Source organism: Crassostrea angulata, chromosome 5 (assembly GCF_025612915.1).
Source record: "Crassostrea angulata isolate pt1a10 chromosome 5, ASM2561291v2, whole genome shotgun sequence".
NCBI lineage: Eukaryota > Metazoa > Mollusca > Bivalvia > Ostreida > Ostreidae > Magallana > Magallana angulata.
This window is the reverse complement of record NC_069115.1, coordinates 45,631,476-45,653,629: the sequence shown is the minus strand read 5'-3', so window position 1 is coordinate 45,653,629 and position 22,154 is coordinate 45,631,476. Positions and strand designations below refer to the sequence as shown.

At 34.6% G+C, this 22,154-nt stretch overlaps 1 protein-coding gene across 1 annotated transcript; it reads left to right on the top strand.

Moving 5' to 3' along the window:
- The first annotated feature begins 2,442 nt into the window (after positions 1-2,442).
- Positions 2,443-20,385, top strand: LOC128185871 (uncharacterized). The gene is made up of 20 exons (XM_052855545.1): positions 2,443-3,216; positions 8,399-8,539; positions 10,007-10,172; positions 11,052-11,179; positions 11,824-11,946; positions 12,342-12,491; positions 12,617-12,711; positions 12,890-13,044; positions 13,648-13,766; positions 15,197-15,304; positions 15,667-15,913; positions 16,606-16,693; positions 16,847-16,911; positions 17,491-17,626; positions 18,096-18,196; positions 18,345-18,437; positions 18,573-18,674; positions 19,136-19,270; positions 19,366-19,456; positions 19,582-20,385. The coding sequence occupies exons 1-20, from the start codon at positions 2,733-2,735 to the stop codon at positions 19,741-19,743; spliced, it is 2,889 nt and encodes a 962-aa protein (XP_052711505.1). The 5' UTR covers positions 2,443-2,732; the 3' UTR covers positions 19,744-20,385.
- Positions 20,386-22,154: the final 1,769 nt, after the last annotated feature.

Here is a 22,154-nt window from a genome sequence, read left to right as displayed (position 1 = left end):
GGAAAATGCATGATTTATAAAATTAATGTAATGTAGTGATTATCATATCTAATGACAAAAAGGAAAATGAAAGAAAACAGACACATTTAAGATTGCAGCAATTCAAAGATCAGCGGAAATATACGTTAATCATTTTCAAAGATAATTATAGTTTTCCTGTCGAATAAATTACATTAAACATCTGCTCAACGCTACATTTTCCATGTTAGAAGGCTATAAAACAATTATCAAGCAAGATTAAAAACAAGATTGCTGTGTACAGGGGGTTTTCTAAGCGCGTGACTGTGTTTACAAAAACAAACAAGGGCCTGTTGGCAAAACTGCTCGCCTGAGCTTGTATGGACGAGTGAACATACGCTACGTTTGTATTTAAAGAAAAAAATACAGCTAAATATAAATAACTAGAAGAGATAATGAGTTGACGGAGAAAAATACAATTTAAACTTTAAAAAATAGTTTTACTTTTATATTAAGCAAAATGGTATGTCTTTCTCACATTAATTATATTTTGAGGTCTAGAATAAATTTTCATCATAACTGTTAATTTAAAAAAAAATTTTGAATCATAAATTATTAAAAAAATCAATTTTAGGACTTACATGTACATGTATGCATTTGTTCGAGGCACTTGCAAAGAAATAAAGAATGTAAAATGACCATTAACAAAGATGGGAATATTCTTATCAATTAGGTTGGTGTAAACAAGAAACATAAACTTGTACCAATATTTTTTTTCAACGAAGTTTATTTGCTTTAGGCTATACATAGTTATAAAACTATCAAAGCAGCTATGTAACTTTTTAGAAGTACATTTATTATTTTAATAAAATATTTAAAAATAGTATTTTGATACTTTTTTGGTTTATGAAGATACTTTTCCAGTATTTATTTAAATCTTCATTCACTTATGTCAGACCATTCATACATGCAAGAGACTTAAATTTGACTCAGGTGAGCTAAAAATAAACAAAATGCGATCGGTATTTCTTTAGAATGTTGAGCAATATTTTTGTTTACAAATGCAGTATTCTACAGTACTTTTGTATAACCTTTAAAATGTACATTCACGTCTGTTGTTCCCGATTATTTCCCTACAATACCCGTTATCGAACAAAACAGATATCTTGTTAACGGACGTGAATTTCACAAATAGGAAGAAAGGTTCGACAAATACTTCTCGATGCAGACACATTTATCATACGGATAAAAGAAATATGCATCACAGCTAAGCACAAAGTTAACGAGTTTAACTTGGAACGTACGCAAGGAAAAATTAAATCTGATAAACTTTCTGTGCGGCAAACTTGATCAGTAAAACTATGAATAAATGCATGTCATATAAGATATTCACAAAATCAGTTTTGCCTCAATGTTTTCATCAAAAGATTTTTGTAGAACTGCATCCGTCACTAGAAATTCGTAATAAATAGTTAAATTCTTGGCACAGACAGCCATCCATTACTGTGTTTGTGTTTACATTGTTATGACGTAATGTACTATATAGCCAGATAATATAAGATATGTTTTTGATTCGAGATGGGAACGCTCGCATTTATTGTTTTAAGTAATTGTGGTCGGATTCGAGCTCCCTGCTTGAATATCCGGAGTTAACACATTAATGGGCGATTGCAGCTTATCGGGACTTTCCTGAGGAGCTTGCAAAACACTTAGAATTTGTTAACATACCCGTATATTAGAATTTTATACATGTACAAAATAGTATTGCTTCCCATCAATTTAGGTATTAGTTAGACATACAGCCTAGTATGTCTCTTCTATGTTATATTTTAGAGTATATCATTGAATTTAATGATTTTCTAGCTCACGACTTAACAGATCGAAATGTGGGGGGGGGGGGGGGGGGAGGGGGGTTATAAAAAGGGAGGGGGGGTTGTCGTCGATGCCTAAACGTATTGATACATTGTACATTCAAGATGTTTGTCCAAGCTCTGCCGGAAAGGCCGAAGTTGTTGTTGCTTTTTAAACTGAATTTAATTTAAGGTAATGTATTTTCCAAAATTCTACAATCCCTGTCGTTACAATGTAGATATTAAGTTACATGTATATGCCCTTAACAAAAAAAAAAAAGAAAATAAAAGAACCCCCCAAATCAATTGATTTATCATTGCTCTCTCTCTAATGAGGAGGATGCGCCTACTACCGTATCTTTAATATCGGTGGGAAAATTGGATGTTTGTAGGTATGTATATAAATATATAATAGTATAATCATCCAAACTCCCACCTCTGTTCTCGCTCGGTCGTTAAATTAAGAAAGCGATCAATATTACGTGCACCGTGCAGTCAGTGTTGCATGCCTCCCCCCTCCTCTCTAAAAATACATTCGTAGAAGTGATCGCGTCTAGATAATTGACCTCGAACGTTTTGACACGAGGCGGAGACTGAAGCTTTGCATATATAACCACTCGTCTCAGAAGCAATCCTTCTATCAATGAAATTCTATCGAACGCTCTTTCATTTGTCCGCATATGCATGTAGACGTCTCTGCTTTCACTGAATCACTGCTTTCGATTTCTGTATTTTTATTGACGACCGGTGAGGAAGACTAGAAAGTGTGAAAGAAAACAAATGTACAGGTTTAATGCGCTAATCCTCTTCAGCTAATTCCAGAGGTTAATCTGCGATTGCAACTTTTTAAATCACTTGTATTAATTATTTGTATGTGAGATATCGCGATCCATGGACCTATAAAATAACTCAGGGTGGTGCAAGATGGCAAGAAATGGAGTCGTATTCGTTCTCCTTCTGTCGTTCAATGTGATGTACGGGCTAATCATTAACACAGAACCAGATAATCTACAAGTGGCTGTTACGGAAAATGTCGTACATGTGACTGGCTCGATCCTGTCCAGTAATCTAGACAAACTTAGAGGCCACGTACTTAAAAAACTCAGAGCAGGTTTAGAGGTGTCACCAGATTTCTTGACCAATTCAAATCTTTCTGCTACAATCAAGATATGGTGTCCAATATCTGGCTCTCGGGTCTTTTGGGTCTCGCCACAGATTCTAGTGAAACAGTTGGACAATGCAACGAAATTATATCTTGAATTTGCTCTGCCTGAAGAATACAGCTTTGAGTGCATCAACAGCGATTTTTGGAACTTGACAGTGTCGTTTTTAAATGGAGACAGGAAACTGAATACTCAACGATATAAACAGTCTTTAAGATTTGACAAGTTGGAAGCATATTATCAAGGTAAGAAAATATAATGCACATTTTGCCTTTTCCTAGCAGAATATGTTTTTCTTTATAACGTTTGGTTAAACAGTTTCATAAACAATAGTATACTAGGCTCTGATAGTGAAAAGAGACACATTGTGTGGTAGGTGGGCTTAATGCGAAAAAAAATGCTAGTATAAAGGATTACTTTTTATACAACCCCTCTATTCATCTCGACTGCAATCCGAAATTTATAATATTGAATTTCTGTTTTTTTTACACTGTTCTTTTCACTTTTTATTTTTTTAATCCCGATAAACTTGTATCTTGGATTTAACATGTTTAATAGATGAAAAATCGGGTAAAATTTTCAGAACCATGCCAGTTTCATATGATATGTGCTTATCAAAAAATAGATAGTTACATGTAGTGTGGTACTTTTATTTGTAATGTAAGTTCAATTAAAATGTCCAATTCATACTGTGACAGGCGTTCTATCTAACTTATGTCATATTCTCCATGACCTTAACCAAAATTCACTTAATAAAAAATTAAAAGATTCAATCACTGACGTTTTTCTCTAAATCGTCGAAATGTATTCATGGGTATTATTGTCACGTTTAAACTTAACAGCAGTAAACATTATGAATGAACAGAATTTCCAATCCCTCGAGATTTCCAGATTGAAATACCTAGAATTCGCGTGCGTTACCAATAAAATTACTACCAATAAACACTACAAAACACATTAAGCAACTGGCACACAGGGCTAAGATTTGGTGCACATGGGGTTGAAAGCGGGGAACATTTTTCGCTTGGATGTTACTTATTTTATGTGAAGCTAATTGAATAAAGACATTGTAATTTGGTGTACATGTGGGTGTTGTAAAATTTAAAAAAAAAAGATTTTTTTACAAATATTTCGACAAATTACTAAGAGTTATGCATCGATTTTCAGAGTGATATGACAAGATGCGCTTAGTAAAGATATGCTCGACATCCACCCATTTTTCAATAAATCATTCAGATACGAAAGGTTAACATATTCCCATAAGAATCACTTGTATTGATTTTTTCAGCTTCAAAAAGGCACGTATCTGAATGCGTCATTTATTTTAAACACCAGATTTCACGACAATGCTTTTATTTCCTGCTGTATATTACTTTCACACTTCGTTATTAATATTAAAAAAGATATAACGCAAGCTGCCTCTCAGAAATAATTCCATAAATCACGCGTTGCGAAAAAATCCAGAAACTTTCGTAACCTACATTGCACCTTAAAATGAAAGTAACAAAAAGTAATTTAAAATATCTTTCATTTCCTCGGGAGAAAATAGTTTCCTCCTAGGACTCAGAAAACCAATGTGTTGTGTATGCATTCCTTGGCTTTCTACCAGACGTATATCTTTTGGGGGTTTGTCAAGTCTGATGATTTTGCCTGATTTCCTAGAGATTGAGCTCTACATTCAACGTTTGTTTTTAACTATAATTCAGGGAAAATCGTCCTTGAATGGATTACAGAGAAGACGTGCGTCAATGGGTTCTCTCTGGCGGACGGCATTTCTTCCAATTCTTTTCAATTAGAGAGAACTGAGCGTGTACGAGAGCAAACCATTAAACGAGAATTACAGATCAAAGCTATTTGTCCCTGTCCCTTTTGTCTTCTGACGCGGGTTCAAATTCAGAATCAATGGCAATTCATAGTTAAAATTTAAAAGATGTTGCACACGAAGTGACCGTTGATAATAATAAATTGGTCATTTCGGTGATATTTGCTGAAGCATCTGGTAGAAGGCTGACTTGTATTAAAGTTACAAACATTCATGAGGTAGCATTTCAAACATCATGTCATTTCCACAAAATAGCAGAAAGCAAAGTACCTTACAATAAAGAGGGGTTTTTTAAATCCAGAGAAAACAATACTTTATCAAACGTATCGGTTGTTTCTTGCGTAGTTGTCATGTTGTAATTTTTGCAGTGACAGTGACAAGTAATATATCGCAAAACTACATATTATTATGTATGCAACATGTGATCTGTTTTTACGTATTCACTGTATTTAAAAATTGTATGTGTGAAAAAACAACAACAGTTGATGTGTTTTCCGTTTACAAGCCCTCGTAAGAAAGTTAAAAGTAGCACAAATCTCTTAATGCACAAAAAACTACTACGGATTGTAAACAAGAGCATTAGCGACATAATCTGAAGATTTGGGCGATCGCGTAAATGGTATCCTCTCTTTGACAGCGTTAAAGCGAAACCAGATTAGTCTCCAAATCCCTGTACCGTTTTATGAGAGCAATATTAGTCACCAACCTGTGGTGTCTGTAGGGTAAGATAAACAACAATTACAACATGACATTAAAGGAAGCGATTTGAATAATGATCATGGACATTATCTGTCCATTATACACATCGACTGAAAGGATGCAGAGACTAGACAAACGGTGGTAAACAAAATTGACACATCCATTATGACTAAAAAAAATTGTGACGAAATCGATAATTTAGATCTTAATTAAGACGATTAAAGATACACCGATGTCGCTCTAAGTTTGTTCGACTACAATAACAAAAAGGACTATGAGGAAAGTCAATAACTTTACGATAACAAGGTTAATTAAAGGAGAGAGATGAAATAATCAAAGAAAAGTGGAATTAAAGCGATCGACAGCAGAGGATGGGCTTGCTGTATGCATCCAAGTTCGGCGAACTTGGGAGCAACCTAAGTTAGTAACGCAGACATGGACACAGTCGGTTTCCTTAAGAGTATTCAATCACAAATTAGCGCCGCATTATCACTTAACATTATGAACCACCCAGAGAGCGGATGTTTTCGTCACATACACCTGGAAATCAATCCGATATATTAGATATAAGGGAATATGATAGCTAGATTTGAATGCTTTTGTAAAGGAGGCGGGGGGGGGGGGGGGGGGTCAGCGAAGTACATGTTCCCATCAGATCATATTTTATTTTATGTATATATATTTTTTTCAGCTTTAAACTACTATTTAGTGAAGAAAATTTTCGTAAGTTTTAGCTTTTAAATTTGAGCATTTTCTCATATCTTTACACAAAGGTCTTCTAAGGAGATGTCATGTTGAAAATTTTTAATTTACTGGGTGGATGTAAGTGCAAAAAATTTACAACATGACGTAATTTTGTATTTACACCCACCCAGTAAATTCAAAATTTACAACATGACATATAATACGTTCTAATACTGTCCAAGACTAGACGACCCTCTTTATTTGCTGAATCTGCTGAAAGGTTCTCACTGTCAAATATGAACATGTGTATTCGTCTTTTTAGACCTAGCTAAAGATACTCAGATAGGACCAAGAAATGCGACTGTTTCGAAGGTCGATTTTTAATGTAAACATATATTCTGCGTTAAGGAGGCTAGGTGTGGTCAACAAATTAACACGTAGATCTGCCTTAAACGCTGACGTAATATAAAATGTGTTTGGCCATATAAAATAACAATTAGTAAAAAGAAAATTTTTGCAATAAAATTTGAACATTTTCCGAAATGTTTGAAAATGACCCCCACCATCAGCGCTTTTAATTTGACTAAACTAATAAATGAGGTAAACAGAAACAAACAAAATTAAACAAAACAAAGTTCAAGTTGCCATCTGCTCCTTAGTAATATAAAAGTAAAAAAGTTTTTCACTCCACCAAAAAACAAAACATGTTGTACAAAGTTTCACTAGACGCCCGCACGTCACAAGGTGGAATATAAATTAAATGCATGCATGTTTGTTATTTGTGAATGGAGAAACATGAGTTTCCCACTACTGATATAACCTTGAACTTCGGTTTATCAGCAGTAATCCCAGCTCCTTTACAACGAATGACGCCAATTACTACGACATATATTTCAAGGTCAAGAAAAATGCCCTTGAAAGTACAACCTCATTATAAGAAGTGCAAAGATTGAGCAAAGTTACCGCAAGTGTTCATCGTTACCCTCAGATAAATCAAACATAACTATATCATATTTTAAAGACACATCTGAATAGAGAACGGAACGGCATATATGCATAATCATTGAAGCTGGATGTGTATTGGTGGATACGAAATTCTCCTATGGGAGATATTAAAATTCCAGCTACGGATATTACAATGTAGTGACATTTTTTATCATACATTATTGATAATGTCATTATGTTTCCAACTTAATAAAACGGAAAACGGGATCATTCTTCGATTCCTTATGGAATCAAAAATCGTACAGTTCATTGTCTTAGCCTCGTTAAATCAATAACTTACAGTGGTGATATCTTTATTTGTGTCACTATGACGGTATATTTGCGTATGTTGCACTTTTAGGTCATGTGAGGCGCCAAGACAGAGAAAGGAAATACGCTAGTCTAAGAACATTACATGTATAAGTATCTAGCCTTTTGGCCGCTTGAGATCAATGAATTGGGCTAAGTTATAGAGAAAAGTTTTTATGAGGCCATTTTTATCGTTAGGAAAGAAAGTGCTGTTGTCTCCAGCAAGCTCTTGTGATCTTGTATTTTAAGTTTTCTATACACGTATCTTCAAAACTTAAATAGAATTTGACCGTTTCATGAAAACTATTGATCATTTTGATTTGAACAGACCATGTCGTAGGTGAATTAAGTAGCTATTACATGTACGATTGCATATGGTTCACTAATTTACATGATGATGTAACTATCTAGTAAAAAATATCATTAATTGCCGACACTTGGTTAAACACTTTCAAAATATAAAAATGCTAAATACTTTTTTATTAAAATAAATTTTATTTTATCAGGTTTGATACTTCTTTGTCTAATGTTAAATATTGATAGCCACATATCTAATACTAAACATTGATAGTTACTTGTCTAATACAAATTAACATTGATAGCTACATGTCTAAAGCTAAACATTGATAGCTACATGTCTAAAGCTAAACATTGATAGTTACATGTCTAATGCTAAACATTGATAGCTACATGTCTAATGCTAAACATTGATAGCTGCATGTCTAATGCTAAACATTGATAGATACATGTCTAATGCTACACATTGAAAGCTACATGTCTATTTAAAACGTTGATAGCTACATCTTTATTGCTAAACATTGATAGCAACATGTCTATTGATAAACGTTGATAGCTACATTTTTAATAGCTACATGTGTAATGCTAAACATTGATAGTTACAAAACATGTATATTTTCAATATATTTCAGAGGCCGACTGTGACTATAACACAAGCTCGTGCTTTCCCTGGAAGACGGATGGGAAAACTGAAAGCTTTAACTCTTGTACCTCTAGTTATTGCGAAAACATCCCTAAACTAGAGAACAGGCTTACGTACATGGCGGCCCCAGGTAAACAGTAATCATTTAAGAAATTAGGTTTCATTTTTGGATTTTCGGGTTAGTCACGTTATGACATACCCGTATTTATAAGAAAATGTCCCTGTATTCCTTTATCCTTTTGTACATAGAATACCATTCAGGCACGTAGCATCGTTTTCGAAAGTGGGGGGGGGGGGGGCACACTCATCCAAAAAATCTTGTTGACAAATTAAAAAAAAAAGGGAAAAGGTTACTTTCCTGAATGTTGAAAAATCCTGAAAATCCTAAACGGGGGGGGGGGGGGGGGGGAGATTTTCAATTCAAATTTTAACATGGTCCCATAAAAGTGGGGGGGGGGGCAACTCCATCTTAATTCAATTTTTTGTATGTAAATTTAAGAAAAATCTTTGCTGCCCAAAAAAGTGGGGGGGGGGGGGGGGGAGCAGGCCCCAACTGCCCCCCCCCCCCCCCCCCCCCCCCCCCCCCCGATGCTACGTGCCTGCCATTAAATGAGGTTGAACGTTCAATGTTTTGTTGGATGTTTAATCGAAAAGATGGGACTTTTTTTTACTGCATCGCTCCTCCTTAATAGTTCTCAGTTAATGATATGAGTACATAAAATTAATCAAAACAAGACACAATCTGGATATTCATTCATGTCATAGTTCAGCTTTTAATATGTGCATATTAAAAGTATGTCCAATTCAATTCATTATCTACAAATCGCCATACATGAGTACAGGGCCTCTTGATAGTTTCCCATTCACCATTAAGATTTGTATTTTCATATTTGGTTATGAGAAGATCAAGAATATCTCGTTATTTCAAGTGTTGTGAGAGGGCGAAGTGCTACTGTTTGGCGTTACCACTTCGGATATATAAGTGAACAGGAATCGAAGTTGTTTACTATACAAGTACATGTACCTTGTACTTGATGATGTCAGATGTAACACTGTCTGCCTGGTTCTACAGGGGTGTGATGAATAAAGCAAACAATAGTAGATATTACATGTAAAGCATGATGACAAAAAAATGACCAGAATAGAAATGAAACCCAACAGGTATATTAATATCGATCAAACTTGGCAATCAATCTAAAATCGATTGTCTTATTATTCGAGTTATTGCAGATTATACTTTAGAATCGTTTAGACTCATTTGCCCCTAGTAACTTAGACACTCGATGTTCTCTTCAAGGACGGGCCTACCCCTATGTTTGAGACGTTAGCTGTTCAGTTAATGTGCAATAAACTTCGATTTTATCCTAGCCGCCGAGGAAAATTAGCATTGATTTGAACTATGAATTAACGCAAATCAACGGAAAGATAAACTATAGAATGCAGAGAAGCAGAGAAGACGTTTTATAAATACCATCACTATGGCTTGCACATTCTCTCTCTCTCTCTCTCTCTCTCTCTCTCTCTCTCTCTCTCTCTCTCTCTCTCTCTCTCTCTCTCTCATAGGAATATCTACAATATTACTTTTTGGATTTTGCAGAGTCCATCAGAACGTATTGGTCGTCACGTGATATATACGGAAGCGGAAGTAGCTGCTCCTTAAACCTTTACATGACCGCCCATTTGGCGACGTATCTTAGAGTGTCAATCAATTCATCTAAAGGAACAACCTCCTTGTTGCGGGAGAAGTTTAACGAGGAAAACATGTAAGCCATCAACATATTGCATCACCAATTGTCAAACAGGCAATCGAAACCCGGCTCATTCATTTAATACAAAATCCTACATTATGCACAATATCTTTAGGTATTACTTTTGTACATATCACGATACCAACATATTCGTAATTTATCACTACATCTTTCCAATGTTTATGTGTATATAATTCAGTGAATTGAAAGAAGATAGTTCAAGTCTTAGGTTACTTAATTTCTTTGCGCTATTATTGATCGACATGCATTAACCTGCGCTAACGAACGTCATCGCCAATTAACGAGAAAATGGTTAATTTTACTGGCAGTATTTCTTGTCAGGGTAATGAATTAGAAGTTCCACAACACGGGATTCATTCACCTGTAATGCAATCTCGTGGACATTAGTCAATGATTCTCTGACGTAAGCCGCCTTGATAGGAGTAAGAACATTTTGAAATTCGCAGGACACATAATGGAAAACAGTCTCCCGGGGACTAAAAAAAAGAAGATAATATGTTTCATCTCCACGTACAACACTTTGTGTGGGATTATTTAGTGCATACAGATGGATTGTCCGTAAATATGAAATGGAGCGTTCATACCTTAAAGCTGTTCTTGACACGAGTACCGCAATTCAATTATACAAATTATCACCGAAGGGTTAAAACACAATGAATGGAAAATCAATCGAACTATGCTCCCCTGAACATTTTGAAATCCTTCATTCATGTAAATAAATTTTCTCATTTTGGTCACAAATATGAATAAATGTAAAAAAAAAATGCGGAATTGTCACGATAAACAGATATGCAAGACAGTTCTGTATTAATCGGATAGCGGAAGAAATCTTTAGTTTTGTTGAAATTGAATTGATTTTATTTGCCATTTTAGGGACTGGACAGTGGTCAAAATTCCTATCGGCAAAGTAGACGAAGTCTTTAGACTGAACGTGTGCATTTACTCGCTTTACATAGCAGCTATCGAGAGGATTTGGTTGGAGAATTGCACCGCCATGGAAGGTAAAAAGAGCAGAAAGAGCATCTTAAAACAATTTTTGTTGCCCGTTTTTTATTCAACACTTTGATAGAAGCTTTTGTTTATCCAAATGATAAGATATTCAACAGATGCCTTTACTTCCTTGTTATAAGAAATATTTCGAAAGCTTCGAAAGCCTCTGCCAAAGTAAAAATTAAAACGCAAAGCGGGTGCCATTGATTGTTTCCTAAATCTCATACAGTATACTATATATATACGTACATTCCCTTCTCTCTATGATCCATGCCCTTTCTTTAAATTTATCAACATATTCTTAATTTTCCCATTGATAGACCATTGTAATTTTGGGGGGTTTTTTCAATAATTTTGTTTCAATTACTAAATAAATATCTTTTTTATCTACTATGGTTTTAAACAATAATGTAATAAAAGTTATCATATTAAAGTAACATGTTTAAACTTTGAATCATTCCAGTTGGTTTCCTACAAAATAATGATGCTAAAGCGTGTTGTGAATTCATTTAAACTAGTCATTTCACGTCTTCCTTGTCACAAGTAGTGACGCATATGTGCCTCTTTTCAAAACAACATCTACATAACGCCTCAAGACCATATTGTCCAACAAACACGTTTGAAGACAGTCTAAATGATCTGTTTGTCTTTTTAGCGGACACCAGCTGTGCGGGCGATGACTTTCGGTGTTCCACTGGGAAATGCATACCACGTGACCGAGTGTGTGACCTGAATCCTGATTGTCCACTTCTGGATGATGAAGACAAAGAGTTTTGTAGTATGCGTCATTATTGGTTTGTTTAAAGTATCAGCAGCGTTTCGTCCTTGAATAAACAAAAAGTCCTTGATTTTAACACCTCAGAGTGGGAAGGGGGGTGTTTTCTATTTTTGAAATGCATTTTTTTTTCTTTTGAGTTGAAGTTATATTTTTGAAAAGTATTCATCAATTATTTTTACTTCTTTATCATAAATAAGCATTGTAAATCAATGATAACTGCATAACATTTATGAAAGTCTATTGGTAAATTACCCAATATCAAGTACCCTCTAACCATAGAGCATCAATATAAAATAATTGATTATAAATTACATAAATATAATGCTGACCAGCTTTGAATTAAAGCATTTCAAAACGAGTTGCTACATGTACCATTTTTATACTTTTTGTTACAGAAAGTCAGATGTATGAGGAATTTTGTGATCTAGAAAGAGATACCTGTAATTGGACTCCAACTCCAGAGTGCTCGTTCGTGAAGCAGGACCTCTTTATTTATGATCCAGTTCTAATGAAACATAAGGAATATTGCAATTATGATGAACAAGGTATCATATGTTCAGTATTCAGTAAGAAGATGAATTTGTAATTTCTGATTATGTTTCAAAGAGAAAGAAATACTAATTATTGGATACATTAACTTCTATTTTATATCGGTTATTATTTTTTTTAGATTTTGTCTTCGTTGCCCAAAATTGCAAAAATGGTGTCCTTTCGTCTTTGAAGAGTCCATTGATGCCTCCTTTTAATTCTTCAAAGGATTGCAGGGTAGAGACATTAAATGGAATAATTTTACAAAGATCCATTAAAGTTGTGCAATACAGTGTAATGAGAAATGGATTATCAGGTCTATCGTAGAAATTTAATTTCTTAGCAATAAAAAATGATGAAGACACTTTTTTGTTCTTCCTGTGGTTTAACAAAACGGTTTTACTTTTTTTTTTAGTTACGTCTTTGGTATGTTGCCGATATGTTTGATGTTATCAAAGTCAAGGTATGTTCTAACGAGTCCAGTTGTATCATCATCAAAAGCCTGACCAGTTGGGAAAGCCAGCCGGAATGGAACAGGGTGTCTATACCTCTACCACATCATTATCAGTCGTAAGTAGGATGCAATGCTATGAGTGATGCATGGTCAAAGAAGGGATCAGAAAACGTTTGGAAAACATTGGCAATTAGAACCATTTTAACAGGAGCTTGGACTTGGGTTAGTTGTGTCAAACAGCAACGTGACGTAGGCCTGTCTATTTTATTGCTAGCCACTCAGCCATGGCTCTCTGAAATCAACAAGATATGTCTGGCTTTTGAGCTAAGACTACGCAATCGATGCTTATTTCGATATAAACCGCGTCATTGTTAATTTGTTTTAAAGCAAGGAATAGATAGCTACGCCCTACTGAAAGTCCAAGGTCTTGTTAAAATGGTTCTAATAACAGTATGTACATGAATCTAGTGCATGTCTAAATTACAATATGTACATATAATCTAGTCCATGTCTAAATCAGGACTTCTTCCTTTTAAGTTAACTTAAAAAAGAATGTTTAAAATGTAAAAACTAACTTCAATCTCTATTATATGTTAAAAGAATATACATGTATTAAAATACATTGATGTTTATTTGTTAACAAGCTAGTTCAACTGACTGCATATCGTAACTTTGTCAAAAGTCTTAGCAAGTTGACATGTCGTTTGTGTCTTTAAAAGGTATTATGTCGTATTGCAAGGGAACCAGGCATACGGCAAGGTGCTACTGGATCAGATTAGTTTTACGGCTGACTGCTTCACAAAGTCAGACACATGGCAAGAGCCACGTTTGGAAGAAGGTAATGGAAGCAGATGTATCATCAATTAAATCAATATTTGATAATATGAATATATTATGGTGTTCCGATGGGGCCACTTCGACCTTCGCACTTTCGCCTTTAGGTTGAAGATGCAAGAGTGCGAAGTTGCGAAGGCGAAAGTGCGAGAGTGCGACGGCGAAGGAGCGAAAGTGCGAAGATGCGACGGCGAAGCGCGAAGGTGCGACGGCGAAAGTGCGAAGGTGCGACGGCGAAGGAGCGATACTACTATCGCTCCTTCGCCGTCGCAACTTCGCACTCTCGCCTTCGCACCTTCGCACTTTCGCCTTCGCCTTTTTGATAGCATTCAGAAAGTCTCGGTCGATTACATAGAATTTGATGCAGGCACCGTACTCGCCAAGGTTTTCCGATTAATCCATGATATCATTGGTACGCATGCGCTAGGCCATTGTGCTTACTATGAATGTTTATAAATATTTTAATGTGTATATGTGACATATTTAATTATATATGTTTACCAGTGCTGGCTATGCCTAATCATTATATACTCAATATAAAATGTAATGTCCGTCATAATGCATACATATGCACTTCCAGCCCCTGTCACTTACCAGCTGTCTGTTTACCGTGGATCAAACACAGTAACATTCTAATTTCATTATGCGACACTGCTTGCTGATGTATGGATCTAAAGGGGGAGAGGGGGTCCGCCCCCCCCCCCCCGGAGAATTCAATATAAATAACTTCACACATGCAGTAAAGGGGGTAGAGGGTCCGGATCTCATTCCCCCGGAATATTTAATTTTATTAATTATATATAATAAAATCTCCAAAATATGACTCGGAACATAATTATCCACCCCCCCCCCCCCTAGAAAAAGTTATGGATCTGCGCAGGCTGTTGAAAATAAATTCTAAAAAGTTCATCGTCTGCCTCAGATGTCCTTTTATACAGCTAAAATTGTCTTTAAACGAAAGAGAGCTCCACAATTATAAAAAGGCGAAGGCGAAAGTGCGAAGATGCGAAGGCGAGAGTGCGAAGTTGCGATGGCGAAAGTACGATAGTAGTATCGCTTCTTCGCCTTCGCAACTTCGCACTTTCGCCGTCGCATCTTCGCACTTTCGCTCCTTCGCCGTCGCACCTTCGCACTTTCGCCGTCGCAACTTCGCACTCTCGCACCTCGACCTAAAGGCGAAAGTGCGAAGGTCGAAGTGGCCCCATCGGAACACCATAATATATACTTATCAACGAATTGAAGGAAGGTTAACGGTGTAAGAAAAACTGCTAAACATTTTAAACATGAGGTGGTTTAATCAACCGTTACGTCAATCCTATCATTAAAAATCCTGATTTTGGATTTTTGTAGAGTCGAAATTCATAACATTCCCTAAGTCTATCTTTTATGAAGAAAAAAGAAACACAACAGTTTTATATTTTCGTACTCTTTTAGTGTCAATGATCAACAACACTGAAGACAGTTCGGACTACATTCTGACAGTGATCGGGGTGGGAGCTGGAGTTGTTCTGGCATTGATAACGGCCGTAGTCATTTTTTCAGGTATGTTTCACAATTATACATTCATTTAAATGTTATACATATGATAGATACATATATTAAACATAAGAAGGATACGTCTGTTACAATGCACTTTGAAAAATTACGGACTTTGAAAAAAAAATTCAAAGTGCATTAATTTTGGGACCAAGTCAAGCACTTTAAATTTTTTTTCAAAATGCCATATACGTCGTGAATCTCATATAAATAGTCAAAATTAAAATGTATAGATAGTGAAATTATTTTATCTAAACATTGATGGATTTAACTTATTGTCCAGAAGAGACGACGAATAAGTATTAGATTGATTGCAACGAAATTCAGCTTTGCTTGATGTTAATGAATTTTTATCTACAAATTTTTAGTTTTCAAAAAGAGACGAGACATCAAATCTAACGAAAGCTGCCAAAATATACTCCCGTCATCCACTGCATCTTCCGGTCTTGATGGAAAATGTTCTTTTCCGGTGGATATTTCCGATTCCTCGTCAGCGGACTGTGAGCGCCAGTCCTTGGTTCCCAGTAACCTAGCGGTCTCTAGCATCTCCCCGTATTACGAGTGGACAGAGGATAAAATCAGAGATATTCCGAGAAAGAAGATCACACTTGTAAAGTAAGTCAAAGTTCAAGGGTGAATCACTTTCACACTATTTACTGCGGTATTTTTCACCATGACAAGAATGTTTTCACATTGTGATTTTTTTTTTATTTACTTGATGGATTTAAATATAAGATTTGCATTATATAACTTACTATAATATAACGACTAATTTTACATATCCAAGACTTATCACTGACAAAAGGTTTGTTTTTGCTCAAGTCGTCTCTCTTTATTTCCTATTTAAAAAAGATAAGAAAATGTTGATTTTTGACTGATTTTGATTAAGATACAGAAATAACGTCACTTGTTTAAGATAAATCGGACAAGAGAACAGAGATATCGACCTTGAGTTTTAAATCTGTATTATCAATCACAGGCTTTAGTTATAATTGTACAAATTCTGCCAGAAATACCCAAGCTTGGGAAAACAACGAACAACAGATTCTTTCAATTGTGCTAATATTTGAAATAACGTGACATGTGCACTGTTAATGTAAGAAAAGTCGCTCAGTTTTTCATAAACTTATCAATGTTTGTGAAATTTGTCAAGTAATCTTTCACATAACATATATTTCTGAAAATGCATTGTTTTTTTTCTGAAATAAAATTGATCAAAAGTTATTCAAAGAGAAAATGGGTTCATGATTATATATGGGACACCCTAAAAAACTGCTTAACGTAAAAGCTTAAAATATCTATCATAGGTTACTTGGTACAGGCGCATTTGGTGAGGTGTACTATGGGATGCTGGCGGACGTTTCTCGTCGAAAAAATCTTCCTATAGCAGTAAAGGTAATTGAACTTTGCATGAAACATTCAAAATAATTTTAAATATGATAAGACAATGCAAACAACAATAATTATTGCACGTCCATTGTTATTTTGATATTAACATGTAATTCAGTTCAATAAAACAATCGGATTGAATATATTTTTGTTTCATAGAAACTAATTACTTTATGTCCGGAGCAAACAAAAGCAGAGCTCTTCTTTGAAGCAATTACCTTGAGGTGAGTAATTCGTGTAGTTTCTGATTAAAACTACACACTACATAGGGATTGCCATTCATACCTCTTGAGTGGTATATATGATCCAAACATCTGTTTTGAAACTGGCAGTGTAAATTTTATGCACATGTTTTCTATTTACATGTAATGAAATTTACAGTTATAAAACACTGCACGCATATGGTTTTTTATAAATAAGGAATAAGGAATCAAATTCTTTGAGTATTATGAGGTTATAATTTTGGTCGGGGCGTGATCAAATCCAATAAAGCCCGAAGGGCTTTATGATAGATTTGATCACGCCCTGACCGAAACTATCACCTCATAATATTCAAAGAATGATTCCTTATTACTTATATTTATATAATTTTAGGCCATCGTACGATTAAATATTTAAATATAAATAAACAAACCCCGCTGGCGCCTCAATTTGGCGTCATTTGTATTATGAGTTATATAGACCAACATCGATACGTAGTGTTATCACAGGCAAAGACACTGGATAATGTAAATATACTTCAATGAACACTGTTTCTATGTTTTATATGACATCCTCGCCATTTTGCAATTGTCTATTTTTAGCAAGTTTAGCCATCCAAACATTGTTCGATTTCTCGGGATATCGACAGACGAGATGGACCAGTCCATGTATCTTTTGCTTGAGTTGATGGAAGGTGGCGACTTGAGGACATTCATCCGAGAGTCTCGTCCGAAGCAGGTATGTCTCTTTTAATAAAAAAAAACCCAAAAGGGGTGTGTTGGTATCCGAATGTTGAAAGCATATGAAAAGACTTCATCTTTTTTGGTAAAACAAAATCCATCAAAAAAGATGGTTTCAAAACTGTTTGATCGTTGATCGATTCGTTCAAATTTTAATCCTTCTTAAAACAATTTTATATCATATTTACTCATCTAGATGCAGTCGTAGCAAAAAGATATATTTTTATTATATAACGTACATGTATGCTAGATGTTTCGCTTTTTAAAATAAACTGTTGAGATACAATATATAGACAGAAATTTATATTATCCCTTTTACATGCTAACCTTTGACATGAAGTTACGGATTTTTTATTTTGGTGTTATAAGTTGATTAACTATAAACATAATCAGTGTGTTTAAATTACGGATTTCATTTCGGAAGTTTACAGAAAATGTAATTGGTATTCACCTGCTAATTTTTACAGCCAAATGAACCCTCCTACCTTACACTCCATGACCTCCTGAAGTTAGGAATGGATGTAGCTCGCGGATGTCAATACTTAGAGCAGAACAAATTTATTCATAGGTAAAACATCATACATGATATTATCTGACGTTGATATCAACTACATTGTACATGTAATATCCTAGTAGTATGTTTAGTTTATGTTTGTTTAGATGTGGAAATCAACTTAACGGCTTAAATTCAACTAATATTTGTTACTTTTATGTAGAGATATTGCTGCAAGAAATTGTTTACTAACAGAGAAAGGACCCAATCGTGTAGCAAAAATAGGGGACTTTGGAATGGCTAGAGACGTTTTGAGGTAAATAAATGAAATATAAGAAAATATCAACGCATTTTCAACAAGCTATTATTTATTTCCAAGGTTCGTATAAATTTTTGATCCCTTTTGATATAGCCTATTTGCTTGCTTAATAAAAACATTTTTATCCTCAAGGACAAACTACTATAGAAAGAATGGCAGGGCGATGGTCCCCGTGAAATGGATGCCCCCGGAGAGTTTTCTTGATGGAATATTTACTTCCAAGACAGACATTTGGTACGTGTAATATTTAAGGAATAAAAAATCAGTTTTTGAGTATTATGAGGTGATAATTTCGGTCGGGCGTGGTTAAATCCAAAAAAGGCCGAAGGGCTTTATGATAGTTTTGACCACGCTCCTTATTACTTATATTATTTTTAATTTTTACACTTTGAAACAACATAACATCATTTTAAAACCACTATTTTTTTATGTAGCACATGCTATGTATTACTACATGGCGCAGCCAATACCGTTTTTCGGTTATGCTATAAGACACACCCATTTTGTGTCACTCATATTTCACGAAGTTATTAGGTTTTAGGGTTCAACATTAATTCATAATGTTATCACTGACAAAGACAGTTGAAAATGTAAATATTAACCCATCAGTTTTTATGAAAATATTGAATTGCTATTTGTGTTTGAATTTTCCAAAGCACCTTTCACGAAATAAATAGAATGGATTCTATTTACAGGGCTTTTGGAGTTGTATTGTGGGAATTATTTACAATGGGTCACGTGCCATATCCCGGCAAATCTAACGATAACGTAATGAAGTATGTCAAAGGTGGAGGAAGACTTGAAAAAACTCCACTGAGTCCGCATCCAGTGTAAGTGGAAAATCACATGGCATTTTAGGACATGTATCACACATATTTTCTAGCGAGTGGCAATTTACATCAAATGTGCACTTGTGTCTTTACAGATATGATTTAATGATGCAATGTTGGCATGTGAATCCAGATTTTCGCCCAAATTTTGCATCAGTTGTGGATGAACTAGAGAGAATTTACAATGTAAGATCTGTTCAAATCAGCCTTTTTCAAATTTTTATCACGTGCAATTTTTAAATATTACAAAACATTATATTTCTTATGTGATCTATGTTCATGTATTTATTTTACGATATTAATTCGTATAGGAAGAAGAATTATCATCCCTGATAACATATGAAGATATCATGGGTATCCCATCAAACACTTGTGATAAAGATCACTTGACATCCGGTAGTGTGACGTATGCAACGGATATTAAAGAAAGTAGTAGCAGTTTGAAGTTGATGTCTGATGCTGATGGTGATTAAATAAAATGCTGGCTTTCATTACGTTTGAAAGAAAATATCATTCGGCTGTTTGATGCATTTCGTTTGGCATATTCCACAGGCAGCTTGTATATTTGACTAGTTGTATTGAGTTATGGATATTTTTCATCAAATCATTATGTTAATGAAAAAAAATCAACGAGAGCAAGAGAGCAAAAACGAGAAAAGAGAGAGAGAGAGAGAGAGAGAGAGAGAGAGAGAGAGAGAGAGAGAGGAATTAGCAGAGAAAAAATTACTTTTGAATGGTTACTTGGTTTTCTATGTATTTTTTCATTGTTAATTGTTGACTTGTATATTGTGATTTCTGTTAAACGAGACGAGGAAAACTCTACAAATTGTAATGTTTTTTAAAAACCATATGATGTACTGCTTGTAACATTCCAGTGAAATGTGTTCTTTTCACGCTTGATGTTTTACAAGAAGCTAAAAAAGAATGGCAAAATTAACCCGACTACATGCTTCAAATTCAGACATTACTAAAACCTACTTACTGTAAGTAAAGACGAGTTTGAGTATCTAAGAAGGTTTAAAAGTTTAATATGTATCTTATCAATCGTGATGTTGTTATTATTTGTGAGAAACTAATTAAGTCAAACATAATTAATAAAATATTTATAAAACAGATATATCAGGTTTAGTTGTTATGAATATTTTGTTTAAACAATTGTTGCAAGAAGGGCCGTTGTTTAAATGGTGACCATTGTCTGACAGTAGTAGAACGTACATGTCTTTCAATGTACCCCCCTCTCTCCCCTGGACCAGACAGAAATCCATCTCAGGGTATAGAATGAAGAAAAAATGGAAAAATGTTTTAATGCCTCTCAAATTTTGTTTTTTATTCCGTTTCAGTAAAATTTTACGCAATGTATGGAAAAAAGAAACACTAATAGCGATGTTGGCCCCGCTCTAGAATCAGATCCCCTACCTCGGGTGTGATACAATTTACAATTTTTGAAGAGGATTTTATGGTTTTTCTAAATATGCAATCTGTTTTTCCTCAGTTTGAGCAAAAGTAAATATTTTCAAACGCTATGTTTAACTACTTTTGCTCTACCCTGTAAGTAGAACCTCGAGGGACATGAACAACTTTGGTATAGATTTTTTTTTCAGATGTGCAGCATTTTTTCTAAAATTCTCAATTTTCAGCTTTCTTTTTTCTGTTTTGGGACCTCTGTATAGGAACGGGTCATTAAAAACATAGTTTGTCCTCTTGCCTTAAAGATGATTCATACCACATTTAAAAGAATTGGCGTAGTAGTTTACAAGTTGGCGTGTTCAATTGTTAATGCATGACGCACAAAAACGGACGAATACCAATTGCATTAAGTCACCTAAGTTTTCCACGTGACCTAAAATACATGAGCATTTGTCGACGGGATTGTATAATACACAGCTTATAGAAACCTACATTTAAATCGCTATCGTTCCCCACTGTTCATTTCCTAGTTTTCGTTTATTGGTCACCGGTGCCATAAGTGAGTGTGTATCTTTAGTTTACGGATGGGGATCTCGGCGGTTTTCAAGACATTTGGCCAATTTCTATTTACGAAGGGTTGGGAGCATTGAATTTCTATATGGTCATAACCTAAATATCCTTTTATACCTCTAAAAGAGGATTTTAAAGCGTATATCATATTTATATGTCAAGGTTAAACAAATACATTGTATTTTCTCAAAGATCCCGACAAAAATGACAAGAAGAAAAGACATATTTTCATTTTCAAATGAGAATAAAAGAACCAGATACTGGTTCTTAAAAAAAATAATTTTTGAATATTTCTCAAAAAATTTCAATAATTTTGAATTATCTTTCCTTGTAAAAGGGTTCTTAATTTTCACAACATTGAATTCCCTTTGCCTATGGATGCTTTGTGCCAAATTTGGTTGAAATCGCTCAGTGTTTGTGAGAAGATAGTGAAAATGTGAAAAGTTTACAGACGGACGGACAGACAGACGGACGACAGACAAAATGTGGTCAGAATAGCTAACTTGAACTTTAAGCTCAGGTGAGCTAAAAATTAAAGAAAATATGTTCCAATACGTATACTGTGGTTTCATTAATTTTCGTGGGTATCAATTTTCGTGGATTTTCTGACAACCATAGTTTCAAGGATACGTAATTTCGTGGCCAATGATCCTATCAATACAAAATGTTTGTTGAAAATTGAATTTCAATGAACATTTAATTTCGTTGATCAACTTAACAACGAAATCCACGAAAATTGGCATTCAACGAATATTGATGAAACCACAGTACTTTATTCAAAGCATCATTGTACAAAACAGGCAACAACATCATTACACAAATTACAATATACTCTGCATTTTGATTAAAAATTCCATTAAGTAAAATATTTATATGTAATAAGAAAATATTTGTAAATTAAGTCCAT